This window comes from Grammomys surdaster, unplaced genomic scaffold, assembly GCF_004785775.1.
Source record: "Grammomys surdaster isolate TR1022 unplaced genomic scaffold, NIH_TR_1.0 239, whole genome shotgun sequence".
In the NCBI taxonomy this organism is placed as follows: Eukaryota; Metazoa; Chordata; class Mammalia; order Rodentia; family Muridae; genus Grammomys; species Grammomys surdaster.
The window spans coordinates 9,660,350-9,676,858 of NW_021604684.1; the positions used below are offsets into that span (position 1 = coordinate 9,660,350).

Here is a 16,509-nt window from a genome sequence, read left to right on the forward strand (position 1 = left end):
GTGTGTGTGTGTGTGTGTGTGTGTGTGTGTGTGTGTGTGTGTGTGTGAATTTTAGGGTTTCTCTGTGGAGTCCTGGCTTTCTTGGAACTCACTATGTAGATCAGACTGGCTTGAATATAGAGACTCATCTGCCTTTGCCTTCCCAGTGTTTGGATTAAAGGCGTGCACAACCATGTCAGGCTTGATTCTAGTTCTTAATTGCCTATTGTAAGGCATCAAGATGTTCTAAATAGTGAGCCCGCCTTAGACTACAATGCTTTTTCTAGGCTCATTAGGCCTCCTATTTGCCTTGAAGAAAGGGCATGGCCCCTCCTTATCAGACAGGTACCACGGTGCATCTATGAAGGTCAGAGGACAACTTTCAGGAGTCAGTTCTCTCCTTCCACCTTGTAGGTCTTGGGAATTGAACTCAGGTCATCAAAGCTTGGTGGCAAGCTCCTTTATCCACTGAGCCATCTTGGTCATCCTCCCTCTGCTTGCTTAACTACTGTACAATACCCAAGCCAGGAAATGGACACTAGTATACTACATGTATGTGGTTATTCCTTAGCATTTTATCATGTGATGAATTGCATAACCTTTACATATGCATACATGCATAGACTCTCCCACCACCGCAGGATGCTCTGTCATCTTCATTTCTATAATGTAGTCCCATTCACTTGCCTTCTAGCACCGTCCCTAGCCAGGCAACCCCTGACCGTCTATCTCTGTAATTTTATGTGTCATTGGGTGGAATTGCTGAGTACAGTAACCTTCTAGGTTGTTATTAACACAGAGTCATTTTCTTGAGAGCCCAACCAAGCCAATGCTGATAGTTCAGTGGTACTGATGGGCCAGTTTGCTCAATCATTCAGCTGCTAAAGGGCACTTTTACTGTCTTCTATGAGTATTTGCATATGGATTTTTGTATGGACCTACACTTACTTTCTCTGGGTTAGATGCCTAGGTGCATAGGAGGATAATTAGTACATGTCTCATTTGAAAGAAACTGAAAATTATTTTCCAGAGTACTGTACCCAGGAGAAGTTGGAGCCATAGGAGACAGGCAGATGAAGGGTACTTTGGTGGAATGTTCTAGATCTTGACTCTTATCAGTGTCAGCAGACTAGTAATTGTACCATATGTAGTTTTGTAACTGACCATGCATGAAATTGTATCAAGGGCCCATGTAGCTTCTCTGTGTAATTTAGAAATTATATTTATTTATTTATTGTGTGCGTGTGTAAGTTAGAGGACACTTTTTCAGAGCTGGCTTCCTTCTTTTACCATGTGTGTCCTGGGATTGAGATTCCTGTCCTCAGACTTGGTGACAAGTACCTTTACCCACTGAGCCACCTCACTGGCCCTCTTTTTCTTACCACTACATATGAATTTGAGCTACAGATCTAGCCTATACATCATCAACATCATTATTATTACTAATTTAGATAAAGTTGGAAAAATCTTATTTTTTTCCAGTTAATTTTCAGTTTGCCTTGCAGTTATAAAAAAATGTAACTTGGGCTGAGAAGCTGGCTCAATGGGTAAAAGACATTTGTCCCCAGGCCTGACAACTTTCACAGTTTACCCTTGGAAGGTTTGATATTTGAATCTTCTGAAATTGCCAGTAGATCAATGGGAGAAGAGCACCACAGGTATATTTGGTCATAATTCTAACCTGATTCGGAGGCCTGGGGCTGGGAAATGGTCTGACTTTGACAGGCTTATAGAGATATGACTGGAGAGAAAGAGGCACAAGCTACTAAGAATGCACTGAATGGGGAGCCCCGGGAGGCCTGTCTGTTCAGGTATCAGCCCTTTGTGCATAATATTTCTTCCTCCAGAAATGGAGCAACATTCTTTTATTTTTTTCTATACAATTGTTGTAAAAAATGTTTTTTTTTGTTTGTTTGTTTTATTGGTTGACTAGTTTCTTAGTTTTCTTTTCTTTTTTTATTGGATATTTTATTTATTTGCAATACAGATGTCATCCTCTTTCCCCATTTCCCCTCCCTAGAACCTCCTATCCTATACCCCTTCTTCTTTTATGCTTTTATACCATTTTGATTACATGCATATATTAAGGTCAGTTCTAGGTTGAGGGTCCAGCAATACAATAGATGCAAATAGTCAAGGAACAAGCAATACAGTAAACACAAATAGTCAAAGAAAAAGAAGGCATTAAACTCAATTATGTGAACACTCCCTCGATCACTGTTTCTAAAGGCTTATCAGGATGACCAAAGTATTTGAGCCTACTTCCTTGTCCTAGCCCAAGGTCATTTTCATGTCTGAAGCCTACTTCCTTGTTCTAGCCTAAAATTTAGATTCCTGCATGAGACTACTTCTTTGTTGTAGCCTAAGATTTAGATTTCTACCTGAAATTACTTCTTTGTTCTAGCCTAATGTCAGATTCCTGCCTGAAGCCTACTTCCTTGTCCTTGGCCAATGTCAGATTCCTGCCAAACAGCCCATTTCCTTGTCCTTGGCCCATGTCAATTTCTTGCCAAGTAGCCTCAAGGCTCTCCACCTCCCACCTCCCACCCCCCCTTTTTATTTCATTAACAAGACTGAGCCTGTCTTAGGTCGTTCTGACAAGAATGCCTACATTACCCGTCATGGAATATGCATTATCAAAAGCAATGCACTTATGTCTTAGGTTGGTAAGACCTTATGCAGAATCTTACCCATCCTTGGCTTGCCAGCCTGTTAAATTAATAACTCTATCTGGGGGTCCATTATCAGTTTCCAGTCATGTACTTTGGCTGCTAGCCTGTTGATATAGTTAGAGACAAGCTTTAACACGATGGGCAGGAATAAAAGTATTCCCAGGACAAGAAGGGCTAGCCTAATCAAGCTATATATGCCATTCCTGAGGTTTCACCAAATGGAAATACTGACCTCAGGCCATGGATAATTTTATCGGCATTATCTGCAGCATCAAAGCTCAACAGAGCAGCATTCTTTAAGTTCATAATCTCACTATGCAAAGTTAACACACCCAGAAAGTTGTTAGGATTATGCCAAATATATCCTACAGGTGTCTTTAAACTTTTTTCTAATTATAATGACAATCATTGTGAATTTCAAAAGTAACACTACTCCAATGATATTTTTCATGGCAATTGGGATGGCTCCTAACTCTTGAACCTTGAACCTCCTTCTGATAATTTGAATAGGTTATAGAGCATCATCTGTTGTTCCAGATACCTATATAAATCCTTTTGTATACTCAATACATTAGTAACTTTTTTTTTTTGCTAGATGGTTAACAAAGATATTTGTCTTAACTCCTTGTGTCAATGCTATTGCAGAAGCAGTGGTGCTAACAATTGATGAAATTAAAACTGTTATACCAGCAATAATCAAGCAATAGAGAAGCCCTCTTGCTTCTCCTTAAAGCCTAACTCACTTCTTCCAGCACTTTCAAGCTTTTTTCAGCAAGTCAAGGTTTTCTAATACTCAGGGCAGTAGTTTCTTAGTTTTCTATTAGTTGTCTGTGTAAATGTTCCCAATTAAATATCAAATTCTATACTAATTCAACAAATCTGTTCTCAAGATATTCTCTAACCTTCTGACATTCTCTAGTCCCAATTGCTTTCTGTTAGCATGAGGCCAGCTGTCAGTTCTAGTGTCCCCTCCACTGTCCCCCCTGAGGATCCCTTCTGTTCCTCTCCAGTGTGTCAGTCACTGCTCTCCATCATCTTTCTTGATTTATTCCTCTGGTAGGCTGATTCTTTCCCCTGACTCACCGTTTCACAAATGGAGCATATTTCCTGGTAAGTTCCCAGTTGGCTGAGATTGGCCACAATCATTTCCTTGTCCTCTCTACTGCAGGAACAGTAGCACCAGCCCACTCACCCCTGCTCTGATTTAGATCCCTGGAGATTTCTCTTAGGCTTTTGTAAGCCCAGATCTGGTGTTAAGGTTACATCCTTTCTGGCTTCCCTGAGTGTTTCATAGTAGAAAGATTTTTTTTTCGGGTCATTTTGTTCATACGATGACCTTATTTATACAGTTTTAACAGTGCCCAATGAGTAGGTGGGAGTTTCAGAGTTGAGAAGGGTGGAGATCAGGATGGAGCCTGGGAGGGGGACAGCAAGTGCAGAAGAAGCATGGGGGTGAGGGGGTGGAGGAGAAAGAAGCATCACCTTCTCTCTGGCTAGCTTCTCTCTGGGGGGAGTGAGGCTGAGCAGGAAGGAGCTATGATGCTGTGGGCAGCAGGGAATGAATGCCATGACCATAGCTCATTTCAGGGACTTTAAACTGGAAGCACATCCAAGATAAATGTGAATGGATGCAGGGTTGGAGAGAGGTCTCAATTCAGAAGCATGGTCCTGGAACCTTTGAAAATCGTCTGGCAAAGCTGGTTGGGCATGGTGGTGCTTACCTTTGATGCCAGCACTCAGGAGGCAGAGGCAGTGGATCTCGGGATTTGAGGCCAGCCTGGTCTATATGCTGAGTTCCAGGACAGCTAGAGCTGTACAGAGAGACGCTGTCTTGAAAAATCAAAAGGAGAAGAAAAGAAAGAAAATCACCTGACTATAGATTCTATGTCATGTTTGAGGATGGGAGCCAGGAACTGTGGGGAGAAAAGGAGAGAAGACTTAGCTAAGCCAAATAAAGAAATCTGGGTCAACAACTATGTCACCCCTGGGTACTCACCAACCAAACTCCAAGTCAGCGCCTCCCAGAGCCACATGCACATCAGAGTTTAATGTAGCACTTTTCACAGTAGCTAAGCTATGGAAATAACCTAGGTGGCCACCAGCCAGGAAACGAATAGGCTTTGCTACAGTGGGATTTCTTTTTACCTATTAGGAAGAATGGAGTTGCATCATCTATAGGAAAACAAATGCACCAGTGGCTATCATGGTGAGCATGTCACAGGAACATACTATCACAGGTTTTCACTCACTTGTGGACTTAGGTTTCATATAGGTACAATGGGGATGACACCAGAGGGAAGGGTTGCTGTTTATGGGGAGGAAATGTGATCAGAATATATCTACATGGACATGGCCACATGAGCCCAGGATAAAGTCTTTTTTTTTAAAGATGTATGCGTGTGTGTATGTGTGTGTATGTATGTATGTATGTATGTGGTCACTGACACACCAAATACACCAGAAGAAGGCACCAGACCACATTACAGATGGCTGTGTGCCACCATGTGGTTGCAGGGAATTGAACTCAGGACCTCTGGAACAACAGTCAGTGCTCTGAGCCCTCTCTCCAGCCCCCCAGCATAACGTATTCTTAAAATAAATGAGTGAGTGAATGAATGGATGAATGCCTGAATGACTCTGAATCAAACTTTGGAAAAAAAACTAAGAGCAATTTTAGGAAAGTGCATTGAGTTCTGAGAAATAAATTTTTTAAATTATTTTTTATTGATTATTTGGGACTCTCACCTCATGCACCCCAATAGTGCTTACCTCCCAGTTTTCTCATGTCCATTCTTCCCCCCCTCCTCACCCCCCCAAAAAAAAGAAGGGAAAGAAAGAAAGAAAAAACAAGTTCATTTTGTGTAGTCTATATACTCACCAGAGCATGTCATAGTCTTAGTGGCCAGTCCCCTGCCCCCAAGGGAGGATGATTCTTTTTTTGTTCTCACTTGCATCCTCTCCAGAAGCCATCAACTTAGGAAAGCCATGCGGTGGCTGGAGAGGGGCAGGGACAGTTCTCCCGCATGCATCAACATTATCGGTGGTAACACAGGCCACAGGCATCAAGACAACCCTTGGCTGTAGGACCACCAACCCACTCATGGCCCTCAATGGCTGCAGAGACCACGGGCCTCAAACATGGCCTCAGGTGGCTACACATGCCACTCACATCAGGATCTCCCTCCAATCCCCCAGGCGGCAAAGCCTTAAGACATTACCAAGGCATCAGGCAGTGGCAGAGATGCTCGCACTTGTTATGTCTACATGGATCTCAAGTTTTATTCCGCCTGGGGCAGCAGCATAGACCACAGACCACATAGACCAACTTGGCTTCCAGTGACATCAAGGACCATGGTGGTCCTTCGAGGAGGTCCGATCCAGAAAGTGAATTTTTCCTCATCTTGGGCCTCTGTCATTGCCCAGAGCTAGGTGGATCCTACAGCTGGGAAGCGGGTCTTGGGGCTAAGTCTGCTTAGGCACCAGGCTATTGTATATCATCCCACCAACCCTGCTGGGCAATGACAGCATGTCAACCTCAGCGTTCTCTCTCATCTGTCACTACCAATCACATCTCCAGTTCCACCTCTCTCCATAAGCACATGCTATGGTTTTTCTGTCTTTTCCACCCTCCATCATTGTAGTGGCACCAGCTGACCAGCGCCTCAAGGCAGAGGCAGCCCTTTGGAAATGAATTTCCAATGTCAGCAACAACCTGAGCTGGCTGTTGTTTGTCCTCTCGTATTGTTCAGACACTACCCACAAATGCCAACAGTTTACTGACTCTGTTCCCCCCCCCCCACACACACACGGGGAAGGGGGTTTATTCAGGGCAGAGAGCAAAGGTGGGAGAGAAACGGGAGAAGATGGCGGAGAAAGAGGAGAGAGAGAGGAGAGAAGTGGAGGCCGCCGGCCATGACCACATGGAGAGAGGGGGAAAGGAAGTGGGGAGAGGCGAGGGGACAGAGAGAAGCTAGAGGCAAGAGAATAAGAAAACAAGAGAGAGAGAGGAGGAGGCAAGCAGCCCCTTTTATAGTGGGCAGGCCTACCTGGCTGTTGCCAGGTAACTGTGGGGAGGAGCATACCTGGGTGTTGCCAGATAACTGTGGAGGTGAAGTTTAGACAGGATACTAACATTCCCCTGTTTTGGTTTAATTAAAAAAGAAAAATTAGAAAGAGGTGACGGCGAAGTAGGAATAGGGTCGTCGTGATATCTGGCTACTTCCTGCTGGCATTGGGGGCTAGGTGTCTTTAGGGGAAACCTAGAAGAATGGGTATGGAGGATGTTTGTCCAGTCTTAGGAGACTTAGCTGTTTCCTGCTGTCCAGGGTCTGTGGAGCGAGGCATCTGAGGATAGGTCAGAAGGAACAGGTCCAGTAGAAGCAGCTGTGTGTGTGACAGGAGATGGAGCATCTGGATGTTGCTTCTCTGGAGCTGTTTTGGATGTGCCTGGACTTGACAAGATCTGAATGGCGTCAATTTGGTTCATGAGAGGTAGATCTGAGTCGGTTTCCTGTAGCTTATAAGTTTACAAAAGAGATGACAGCATGAGTTAAAAATACAAGCAGTCTTTAAGATAAACCTTTGCTGGAACGTATAGTGGAATGTTTTATTAGAGTTAGGCAAGTTTATAGGAAGTCAGATAATATTAGGACAGACTCATAGCAAGAAGAGGAAATGTGAAACATTTAATTGATGGCAACTGAGTTTAGGTAATGAGGTAAGAGATAATCTGTGAAAACTTAGCTGTCAATGTAGTCAGAAGTCTGAGAAAGAGTAAACAATAATCTACCAGTTATATATTATTTTAAAAAGTGACAGAGTCCACTAGCCAACAGTTCCCATGGTTTCCATAGTCTCTTGGGTCAGTTTGGCTTCCAAGCGCAGAAGATGCAGGGCTTTTTCTGTGGAATGGATACACGTGACATGAGAAATGACTTACCTTGGTTTAGCCAAGTCATTTGACTCAGGGCATACAGTTTAGCCCACTGCATTTGTTAGTGACTATTTCATCGCATATAATCCAGGCTGTATCTTCTAGGAGTCAGATGTCCATCTTCTGAAACCATCTTGGGTTAACTGTTAGAGGCTTTGGGAATTCTGTCGGCCATAAGCTTAAAAATACTATCAGCAGACTTCTGACAAGATTGAGAGCCATAAGGATTAGTTGTAACTGAATAGAATAATAGCAGTAGTAAAAATCTATCAAGACAGAGCCTTTCTATCCTGTCTTAAATAACTTTGGCGGGTTGTGTAGGTAGAGAAAAGCACATTTTTGTATTAGCAAAGAAACATTTGGCTAGGAGCAGAATGAGAAAGCTGGATCATATGGCTGGCGGGGAGGGGGAGGGTGGGTGGCAGCAGCAGCAGGGCAGGACTTCCTGCTAGTGGCTGGAAGTCACTGTCCAATGTCTCTGGTGGCTAGAGTTTGCAGTGGGCAAGGAAAAGCAAGCATGTCCCATATCACAGCAACGTTCATGTTAGTTGTCTCTGTAGCAGAAGGCACTGTTAACACCCACTTTACAGGTCCTGGGCAGAGAGGGAGAGGGAACGCCTCCCTCGAATGCTCAGGTAGCCAAGCCCTTTGTGTGGGTGGTTGTGCACATGGGGAAGCAAATCTAGCTGGTCTGATGTAAACCTGCAGACATCTGCTAGAATCTCAGCAATTCCCTCGTTTTGGTTTAATTAAAAAAGAAAAATTAGAAAGAGGTGTGGGGTTGAGCAGGTTTCATGGCTAAGAGAACCTGGGGTGGGGGACAGGCAGAACACATGGAAGGAGTATAATGAAGGTAGATAAATGTTTGAACATAGGGGACTTGTTTCCATTTACCAGACTGCTGGAAGTATGTGTTAAGACCCCTTAAAATAGTTGGGTCTAGCATGCCATTAAGTGGCCACTTTAGTCCATTATCTAGAGGGTATCAAATCCAGACCTTATTGCAGAGGTGTATCAATTTGGAAGGCCTCAATAATTAATTTTAGAGATTTGAGGTTTTTCAGTAGACAACCCAGTGGGGTGTTTGTGGGTACAGTTGAAGACAATGTGATACCCACTGGGTGACGTGGCTGTTACCCAGCTATCAGTCTGCGTCCTGAAAGAAAAGCTGGCAATGAAAATCAGGCTCAGCCTAGATAATCAGGTCGTCACGAGAATATCTAGGGACCTCTGCAGAGCTAGTCTACCAGAAACTAGTCCACCAGGAAATAGCCCACCTGGTACCAAGATTTCAGGCAGCTGCAAGAGCTTGGGGGGGGGAGAGGGGGGAGCTATTTCCAAGAGGGGAATCACCCAACGGGCCAATGTCCTAAGTCGTAGTTCAGCTAGAGGCCAGTCATATGGACTGGGGCAATGGAGAGCCAACCCCTTAGTCCAGGAAACACTGGCCAGGTGCTAACTGAGCGTCCAGGGTCCCTCCCGCCAAACAGAAACTCCTTACCAATTAATATGCCGGTGTGTGTTTGAGAGCTTGTGCAGTCTGATATCAGGAAAGGTGGAACGTGGGGGGTGGTCTGTGTATGTTTGGCTACCCAGCCAACGTGGCAGAGCACCACATGGGGGCCGAGCACAGCTCACGTGGTGGAAGTTTTGTAGCAGCGGTGGAAATTCACACAGTCAGTGACGGCAGGTAGCAGCAGATGAAGTCCATGTGGTGTAGCAGTGTGGTGGTGGCAGTGGGGTTGCGGCAGGCCACATGCTGTCCGTCCTGCATGGTCGCTGCAGCTAGACCCGGAGGCTGCACAGGTCTCTAGGTTCCCGAAGTCTTCGTTCCCGGGTTTTGGCACCATTGTTAGATTTTGGCGTGCAGCTTAGAACAGACAACACCAGACCAAACGGTTCCATGGGGAAGGGGGGGTTTATTCAGGGCAGAGGGCAAAGGTGGGAGAGAAACGGGAGAAGACGGCGGAGAAAGAGGAGAGAGAGAGAGAGGAGAGAAGTGGAGGCCGGCCATGACCACGTGGAGAGAACACCAGAGGAAAGGGGGCAGAGGCAAGGGGACAGAGAGAAGATAGAGGCAAGAGAGCAAGAGAACAAGAGCCTGACTCTGTTTAATAAATAAACAGTTGACTCTGTTTGCAGCCATGATGTTTTAGACCACTTGATGAGTAGTCTTCAAGTTAGGGGCAGCATTTCCCAGGAGGTGGGATGAGGAGACCTACCTTACAATTGAATTGAGATGGCTTTTTTTTTTCCAGAACCCATGGACATGGCTGAGCTTGGAGCAGACGAGGCCTCTTCCAGGTCAGAGAGTCCTGAGCAGGAAGGCCAAGGCTCTGAGGACAGATCGTTGCTCCAGCAGAGGCTGGCCATCAGAGAGCTCATCAACACAGAAGTCTCCTACTTGCACACGCTCCGACTCTGTGCCTCTGACATCAGAAGCCACCTACAGCAGGTACTCATGTGGCCCCACAACCTGTCTTTATAGGAGTAGGAGTGGGCTGCCTCTAAGACCTCTCATCATAGATATGAGATGATTTATTGATATTTATTTTTTATTGATTGGCCATGTAACTTTCAGTAAGACTTTGAATGACTTGGTTGTGTCCAACTTGCAGCCTATTAGCAATAGAGACTGAGGATAGCTATGAACTTAGCCTGACATAAAATAGTAAACTTACTTAAAATAGTATGAAAAATCTCATTGTTGCCTTCTTTTTCTTTTTCTTTCTTTTTTTTTTTTTTTTTGGTTTTTCAAGACAAGGTTTCTCTGTATAGCCTGGGCTGTCCTGGAACTCACTCTGTGGACCAGGCTGGCCTCGAACTCAGAGATCCGCCTGCCTCTGTGGCTCCCAAGTGCCGGGATTAAAGGCGTGCGCCACCACCGCCTAGGCTCATTGTTGCCTTCTTATGTAACTCAATTTTGCAAGGTTATTTTTTTGAAGATTTATTTTTTATTTTTAAAAATCTATCTATTTATTTATTTTGATGCATTGGTGTTTTGCCTACATGTATATCTGTGTGAGGGTGTTGGATCCCCTGGACCTGGAGTTACAGAGTTATGAGCTGCCTTGTGGGTACTAAGAAGTAAACCTAGATTCTCTGGAAGAGGAGCCAGTGACCATAACCACTGAGCCGTCTCTCCAGCCCCTTGAAGATTTATTTTTATGTGTATGAATGTTTGCTGGCATATGTTTATATAACTGCATGTGCCTGTGGGATCCCCAGGAGCCAGAGTTACAGATGGTTGTGAGCTACCATGGTGGGTGCTGGGAACCTGGGTTCTCTGTAAGAGCAGCAAGTGCTGAATTAATCAAGCTATTGGATAGGTAAGGAAGGAGCAGGAGCAGGCTGAAAAACCTTCAGGCCTACCTCCATTACCCTGCTTCCAGCAAGGCTGACCTCCTGAAGGCTCCATAGCCTTTCCAAATAATGCTACCAGCTGGAGAAGAAGTGTTTAAACACACAAGCCTATGGGAAACATTTCATCTTCAAATCACAACACTAACCCTTTGCTTATTCACAAACTAGCCCCATCCTGGGCCTGGGTCTTAAGCTTTCCATCCATGCTGGACACGCTGAACTTGATCTCTCTCTCTCTCTCTCTCTCTCTCTCTCTCTCTCTCTCTCTCTCTCTCTCCTCTCTCTCTCTCTCTCTCTGTTAAGCAATTCAGGGATCTAACTTACTATATTCCCAAATCTTTTCCAACATTGAATTGGGCAGTCAGTCTTCCCAAGAGTGATAGGACCTCAGATAGCATGAGTGCCCAGGTCTGTTCCCGATAGTCCCCTTCCAGACCCCAAGTCTCTGCATTTTTGTTGCTTCTAGCTGCCACCAGGAGATCTGGACATACTGTTCTCAAATATCGATGACATCATCCAGGTGAGCAGCAGGTTCCTTCACGGGCTGCAGGAGACAGCCTGCAAGGAAGAGGAGCAAGCACACCTGATTGGTAAGCAAAACAGACCCAGGTACTCACTGGATTGCTTGCCCACGGCTTTGTCCTCAGCCTGTGCTTACTGCAGAACTGGCTCCAGAGCTCCAGGGGAAACTGGCAAAGGGGAAGTCTGGGCACGACAGAGGCAGCAGGGCACTCATCTAGTGTCTGATCCCTGTGGCCCCACTCTTGTCTTCCTTGAGACAAGCTTTTAACACACATTCGTGGGAGGAAATGTTGAAACCACAGTGCTTCCATAGTTTAGCCTCAACATGGTACTGATATTTATTTATATACTTTTTATATGTATGAATATTTTGCCTGCATGCATGTCTCTGGACCATGTGAGTGCCTCGTGCCTGCGGAGGCCAGAAAGGGGCATTGAGTCTCCTGGAACTGGAGTTACAGATGGTTGTAAGCTCTCATGTGGGTGTTGGAATTCGAACCCACTACTCTGGAAGAGTAGTAGGTACTCTTAACTACTGAGCCATCTCTCCAGCCTCTCTTTTGTTTTTGTTTTTGTTTTTTTGTTTTGTTTTTTTTTTTTTTTTGGTTTTTTGAGACAGGGTTTCTCTGTGTAGCCCTGGCTGTCCTGGAACTCACTCTGTAGACCAGGCTGGCCCCGAATTCAGAAATCTGCCTGTCTCTGCCTCTCAAGTGCTGGGATTAAAGGCATGCGCCACCACTGCCCAGCCTCTCTTTTGTTTTTAATTAATAGATTTTTTTTTAGAGCACTGTCAGTTTTTTTTTAAGATTTATTTTTAAATTTTAATTATTTATTATTTATTTTATATGAATAAACTGTTGCTGTCTTCAGGCACTCCAGGAGAGGGCACTGATCCCATTACAGATGGTTGTGAGCCACCATGTGGTTTCTGGGAATTGAACTCAGGACTACTGGAAGAGCAGTAGGTGGTCTTAACCGCTGAGCCATCTCTCCAGCCCAAGCACTGTCTCGGGTTTATAGAAAAATGACCATGGTACTGAGAGTCAGAATTATCTCAAACCTTGCTTTTAATGCACCAGTCTTCTTTGTCTCTTTTCCCTATAGTGCTACCTTAGTTCCTTTATTCTTCCACCCTGTTCCACCTGCTCCCTGTAAGTAACTGGTTTCCTATTAGAAGACACAGAACTCTTTAGGAAACCACTCAGGGTTTGTTTCATCTTCTCCGTGTGTTCTAGCTTTACTGTACTTGCTCTTGAAATTAAGCTGACATGAGATCCCAGGTCAAACCACTTCCTCTGCTTCCTGCTACCATTGGATTACAAACTGAGTGCCTGGCTGCACCCCGCTTATGCTGATACCTTCAGCAAGTTGGCTTTAGTATCCCATTTGTTTCTGCCCCTGTGTGACTGGCTCACAGACACACCAGGGTCTGTGGCTGTCCTCAGGCCAGGGTTACCTGACTCTGGCCCTTGCCATTACCAACCACAAGCTTGAGAGTCACTCCTCCCCTGGGCTTCCTGGGGCTGGCTACTTCTGCTCACTGGCAGATGGTCACATTATCTGTAAATCCTTCCTCAAATAGACACCTCCCCCGCCCCACACCTAGTCTTTGATGTTTATTTGGCTTTACTCTGATTCCTGTAATACATAGTCATCCCTTGGTATCTGCAAAGGCTGGTTTTCCAGGACCCAACCCCCCCACCAGGTGCTCAAGCAGACCCTTTGTGTAAAATGGCATAGTATTAGCATATCCCCCTAGAAGCTCCCCAGTATACTTGAAATCATTGCTAGAGGGCTTATGCCAGTTATCACCGTGCAAGCAATGTATAGAAGGTTGTTAAGCTGCTGTTCAGGGATGGGGACAGGAAGAAAAGGTCTCACATGTTCAACACAGACACTATTTTTCTTTATAAAAGTGTTTGACACAGTGTAACTGTAGGGCAGACGAATGATTTTGTTTTTTAAAGATGAAAACATCATTTTAAATAGAAGTTGCATGGAGATTTCTAATATTCCATTAATGTGTGAGGATGATCAATCTGCTGATTACAGGGAAATTAATAGAAACTACAACAGGCACAAAAGCAATGTCTTTTGTTTTTGTTTGGTTGATTTTGTTTTGTTGTTGTTTTTTCTTTTTTTTTTTTAAGATTTATTTATTTATTATATATGAATACACTGTAGCTGTCTTCAGACACACCAGAAGAGGGCATCAGATCTCATTACAGATGGTTGTGAGCCACCATGTGATTGCTGGGATTTGAACTCAGGACCTTTGGAAATGCAGTCAGTGCTCTTAACCACTGAGCCATCTCTCCAGCCCTTGTTTTTTCAAGACAGGGTTTCTCTGTGTAGCTCTGACTGTCCTAGAACTCACTCTGTAGACCAAGGTGTCCTTGAACTCAGAGATTTGCCTGTCTCTGCCTCTCGAGTGCTGGGATTAAAGGCTTGTTGCCACCACAAGGCAATTATTTAGATGGATGTTCCAAAATCCAGAAAAATTTGAGAGCTGACATGATACCACAGGTAGAAAACTTCACACCTAACATTGTATGCTGGGTCATAGTTAAAAGACCACCAAAAATAGGACAGAAAAATAAAATAGGGCAGAATTGGGCAAGAACCGTGTTGGAGGTATATATAGAATATTACAAATATTCATATATCATCTTGGACCCAGCCCTAAGAGATTTAATTAAACGTTTACAAATATTCCCCAAACTTGAAAAATCCATCGCTGGAAGCGGTGCTGGTCTCAGGCAGTTTGCACAGGTATTTTCAACTGATCTGTATAGCTTATTGGCCTGCCGTCTATATAGGGCTTCTTAAGCTGCATGCACAGGTTATTAGCCTGCCGCCTACACAAGTATCTGGCTCCACTCACAACTTCTTTTTACCTAAGAAAATTTTACACAACTCAGGGGTGGAATATATGGCTATATAAAAAAAATCTAGTGATTTTTTAGCCAGATAGTGATGACACACATCCCAGCACTCAGAAGGCAAAGGCAGGCAGATCTCTGAGTTTGAGCTCAGCTTGGTCTACAGCATTGGTCTTCCAGGACCAGAAAAACCAGAAACTCGGTGGGCAGTGGTGATGCACACCTTTAATCCTGGCACTTGGGAGGCAGAGGCAGGTGGATTTCTGAGTTCAAGGCCAGCCTGGTCTACAGAGTGAGTTCCAGGGCATCCAGAGCTATACAGAGAAACCCTGTCTTGAAAAACCAAACAAAAAAAAAAAAAAAAAAGAAAGAAAGAAAGAAAAAAAAGAAAGAAAAAAAAAGAAAACAACATTTACTGATAACCACAAATAATTTTATTTTAAGACATGTCTTTTATACTCATAAGTTTGACATTTGTTAAAGTTGAAGGCAGCAGGGCATCATGTCACAAGAGCTTAATTTCAGTACTCAGGAGGCAGAGGCCAGCCTGGTCTAAAAGTGAGTTGCAGGCCAGCCAGAGCTACACAGTGAGACTCTTTTGTCTAAATACAAGAACAACAACAATAAAAATTATGAAAACAATTTTGCATACTAGTGAGATATATGTGTTTATCTTTACCTAAAAAATTAAATTTTGGTTGAATATCAGATATTTTAGGACATAAAGGATCTTCAGGTTTTTTTCTGAGTTGATCAATATTTTGACTTGATCATTATTAATGTTGAGAATTCTATGTTGTCTGAATCTGTAGCACATACTGCAGAAGTGTACGGGGTCATTTTATTTAAAAAAAAAAATGATGAAAATTCTGTCCTAATTCCAAGCCAAAATTTGACCACATTTAAAAAATGAAACTCAAGCCAAGCAGTAAATTTTATTTATTTTTATTTTTTATTTATGTGTTTCTGGCCGTGTGTGTATACATCATATGTATCTCTAAGAGGCCAGAAAAGGGCAGTAGATTCTCTGGACCTGGAGTTACAGGTGGTTGTGAGCCACCCAGTATGGGTGCTGGGACCTAAGGACCCGTCCTCTGACAGAATGGCAAATTATTTCTATGAGCTATTAGGCCATTTCTCCAGCCTTCTGGAGCAGAAAATACTAAAATCAGGTATTCTATCACAAAGTGATCCAAAGATAGACTAAATTGATACATATGGAATGATAGTAGAAAAATATTAAAAGTCTTGTTTTCTAAACTTAACCACTCTGTTTCTGTAAGAGCAGAAAACTTTGTACAGGAGAAGATGCTGCAGCTCCTTTCATAGCCTCCAGGAGTCTCAGATCTGAGAGGTATTGCAGGCAGAATTCACTGGGGTTGTGTATCCTGAGGACCCCTGCAGAGGAAAGCGCAGATGTTGTGTGTGTTCAAAACCAAGGCTGCAGCGAAGTGTCATGAGGCCACACAGGTGGACGTGAACAGAAATTCCTCAGGTTCATAATGAGTTTGCTTTAGAACTGATCTCTGGTTGCCCTGTGTTTGGAAACTTTTTACTCTTGCCAAACTTTCCCAGACCCCACACTCAGGTCTGCAGCCAGCCACACCTGGGGTCATGCCCTACAGTTTAAGAACCTGGACCCTACACCATTCTGTTACTCACACAGAAACTTCATGAAATGGATGAAAAGTAAAACAGACCATCGCAGAGCAGGTTCAACCTCCCAACCCCAAGTAAGGGACATACACACTTGCCACTGATAACCCTTGCTGCTTCTTGCTGGCCATCAGGTAACTTATTCCTGGAATTCCAAGAGGAGTTTGAACAAGTCTATAAAGTCTACTGTGCCAACTATGACCAGGCCCTGCTGCTGGTCAAGGCGTACCAGAAGGAGCCAGAACTGCAGAAGGAGATTCAGGGCATCATTGAAGCTGCAGTGTGAGTAGCATGTCTGGGGACAGTTCAAATCTTGATCCTGCTCAGGCCTACTCAGGCTACTTGGGGCCTGTGTCAGCAGCGAGGCCTCTCTCTCAGTCAGGAAGGTCTTGCTGCCAAGCAGTGCTCATGTCTCAGTGGTCTCAAATAAGACTCTACAGCTTCCTTATGCTCCTGGTTACAAACATACAATCTTGTTTCCTCCCTCCCTCCCTCCCTCCCT

General features: G+C 44.2%; 1 protein-coding gene across 5 annotated transcripts in view; it reads left to right on the forward strand.

The window, feature by feature from the left end:
* Arhgef37 (Rho guanine nucleotide exchange factor 37) overlaps positions 1 to 16,509 on the forward strand; it is a 61,659-nt gene that overhangs the window by 9,850 nt on the left and 35,300 nt on the right. For all 5 annotated transcript variants that reach the window (XM_028774259.1, XM_028774261.1, XM_028774257.1 and 2 more), the window contains exons 2-4: positions 9,843 to 10,039; positions 11,414 to 11,537; positions 16,142 to 16,289. In XM_028774259.1, the coding sequence (XP_028630092.1) occupies positions 9,848 to 10,039; positions 11,414 to 11,537; positions 16,142 to 16,289 (464 nt within the window). In that variant the 5' untranslated portion in view covers positions 9,843 to 9,847. The remainder of the gene's footprint in view (positions 1 to 9,842; positions 10,040 to 11,413; positions 11,538 to 16,141; positions 16,290 to 16,509) is intronic.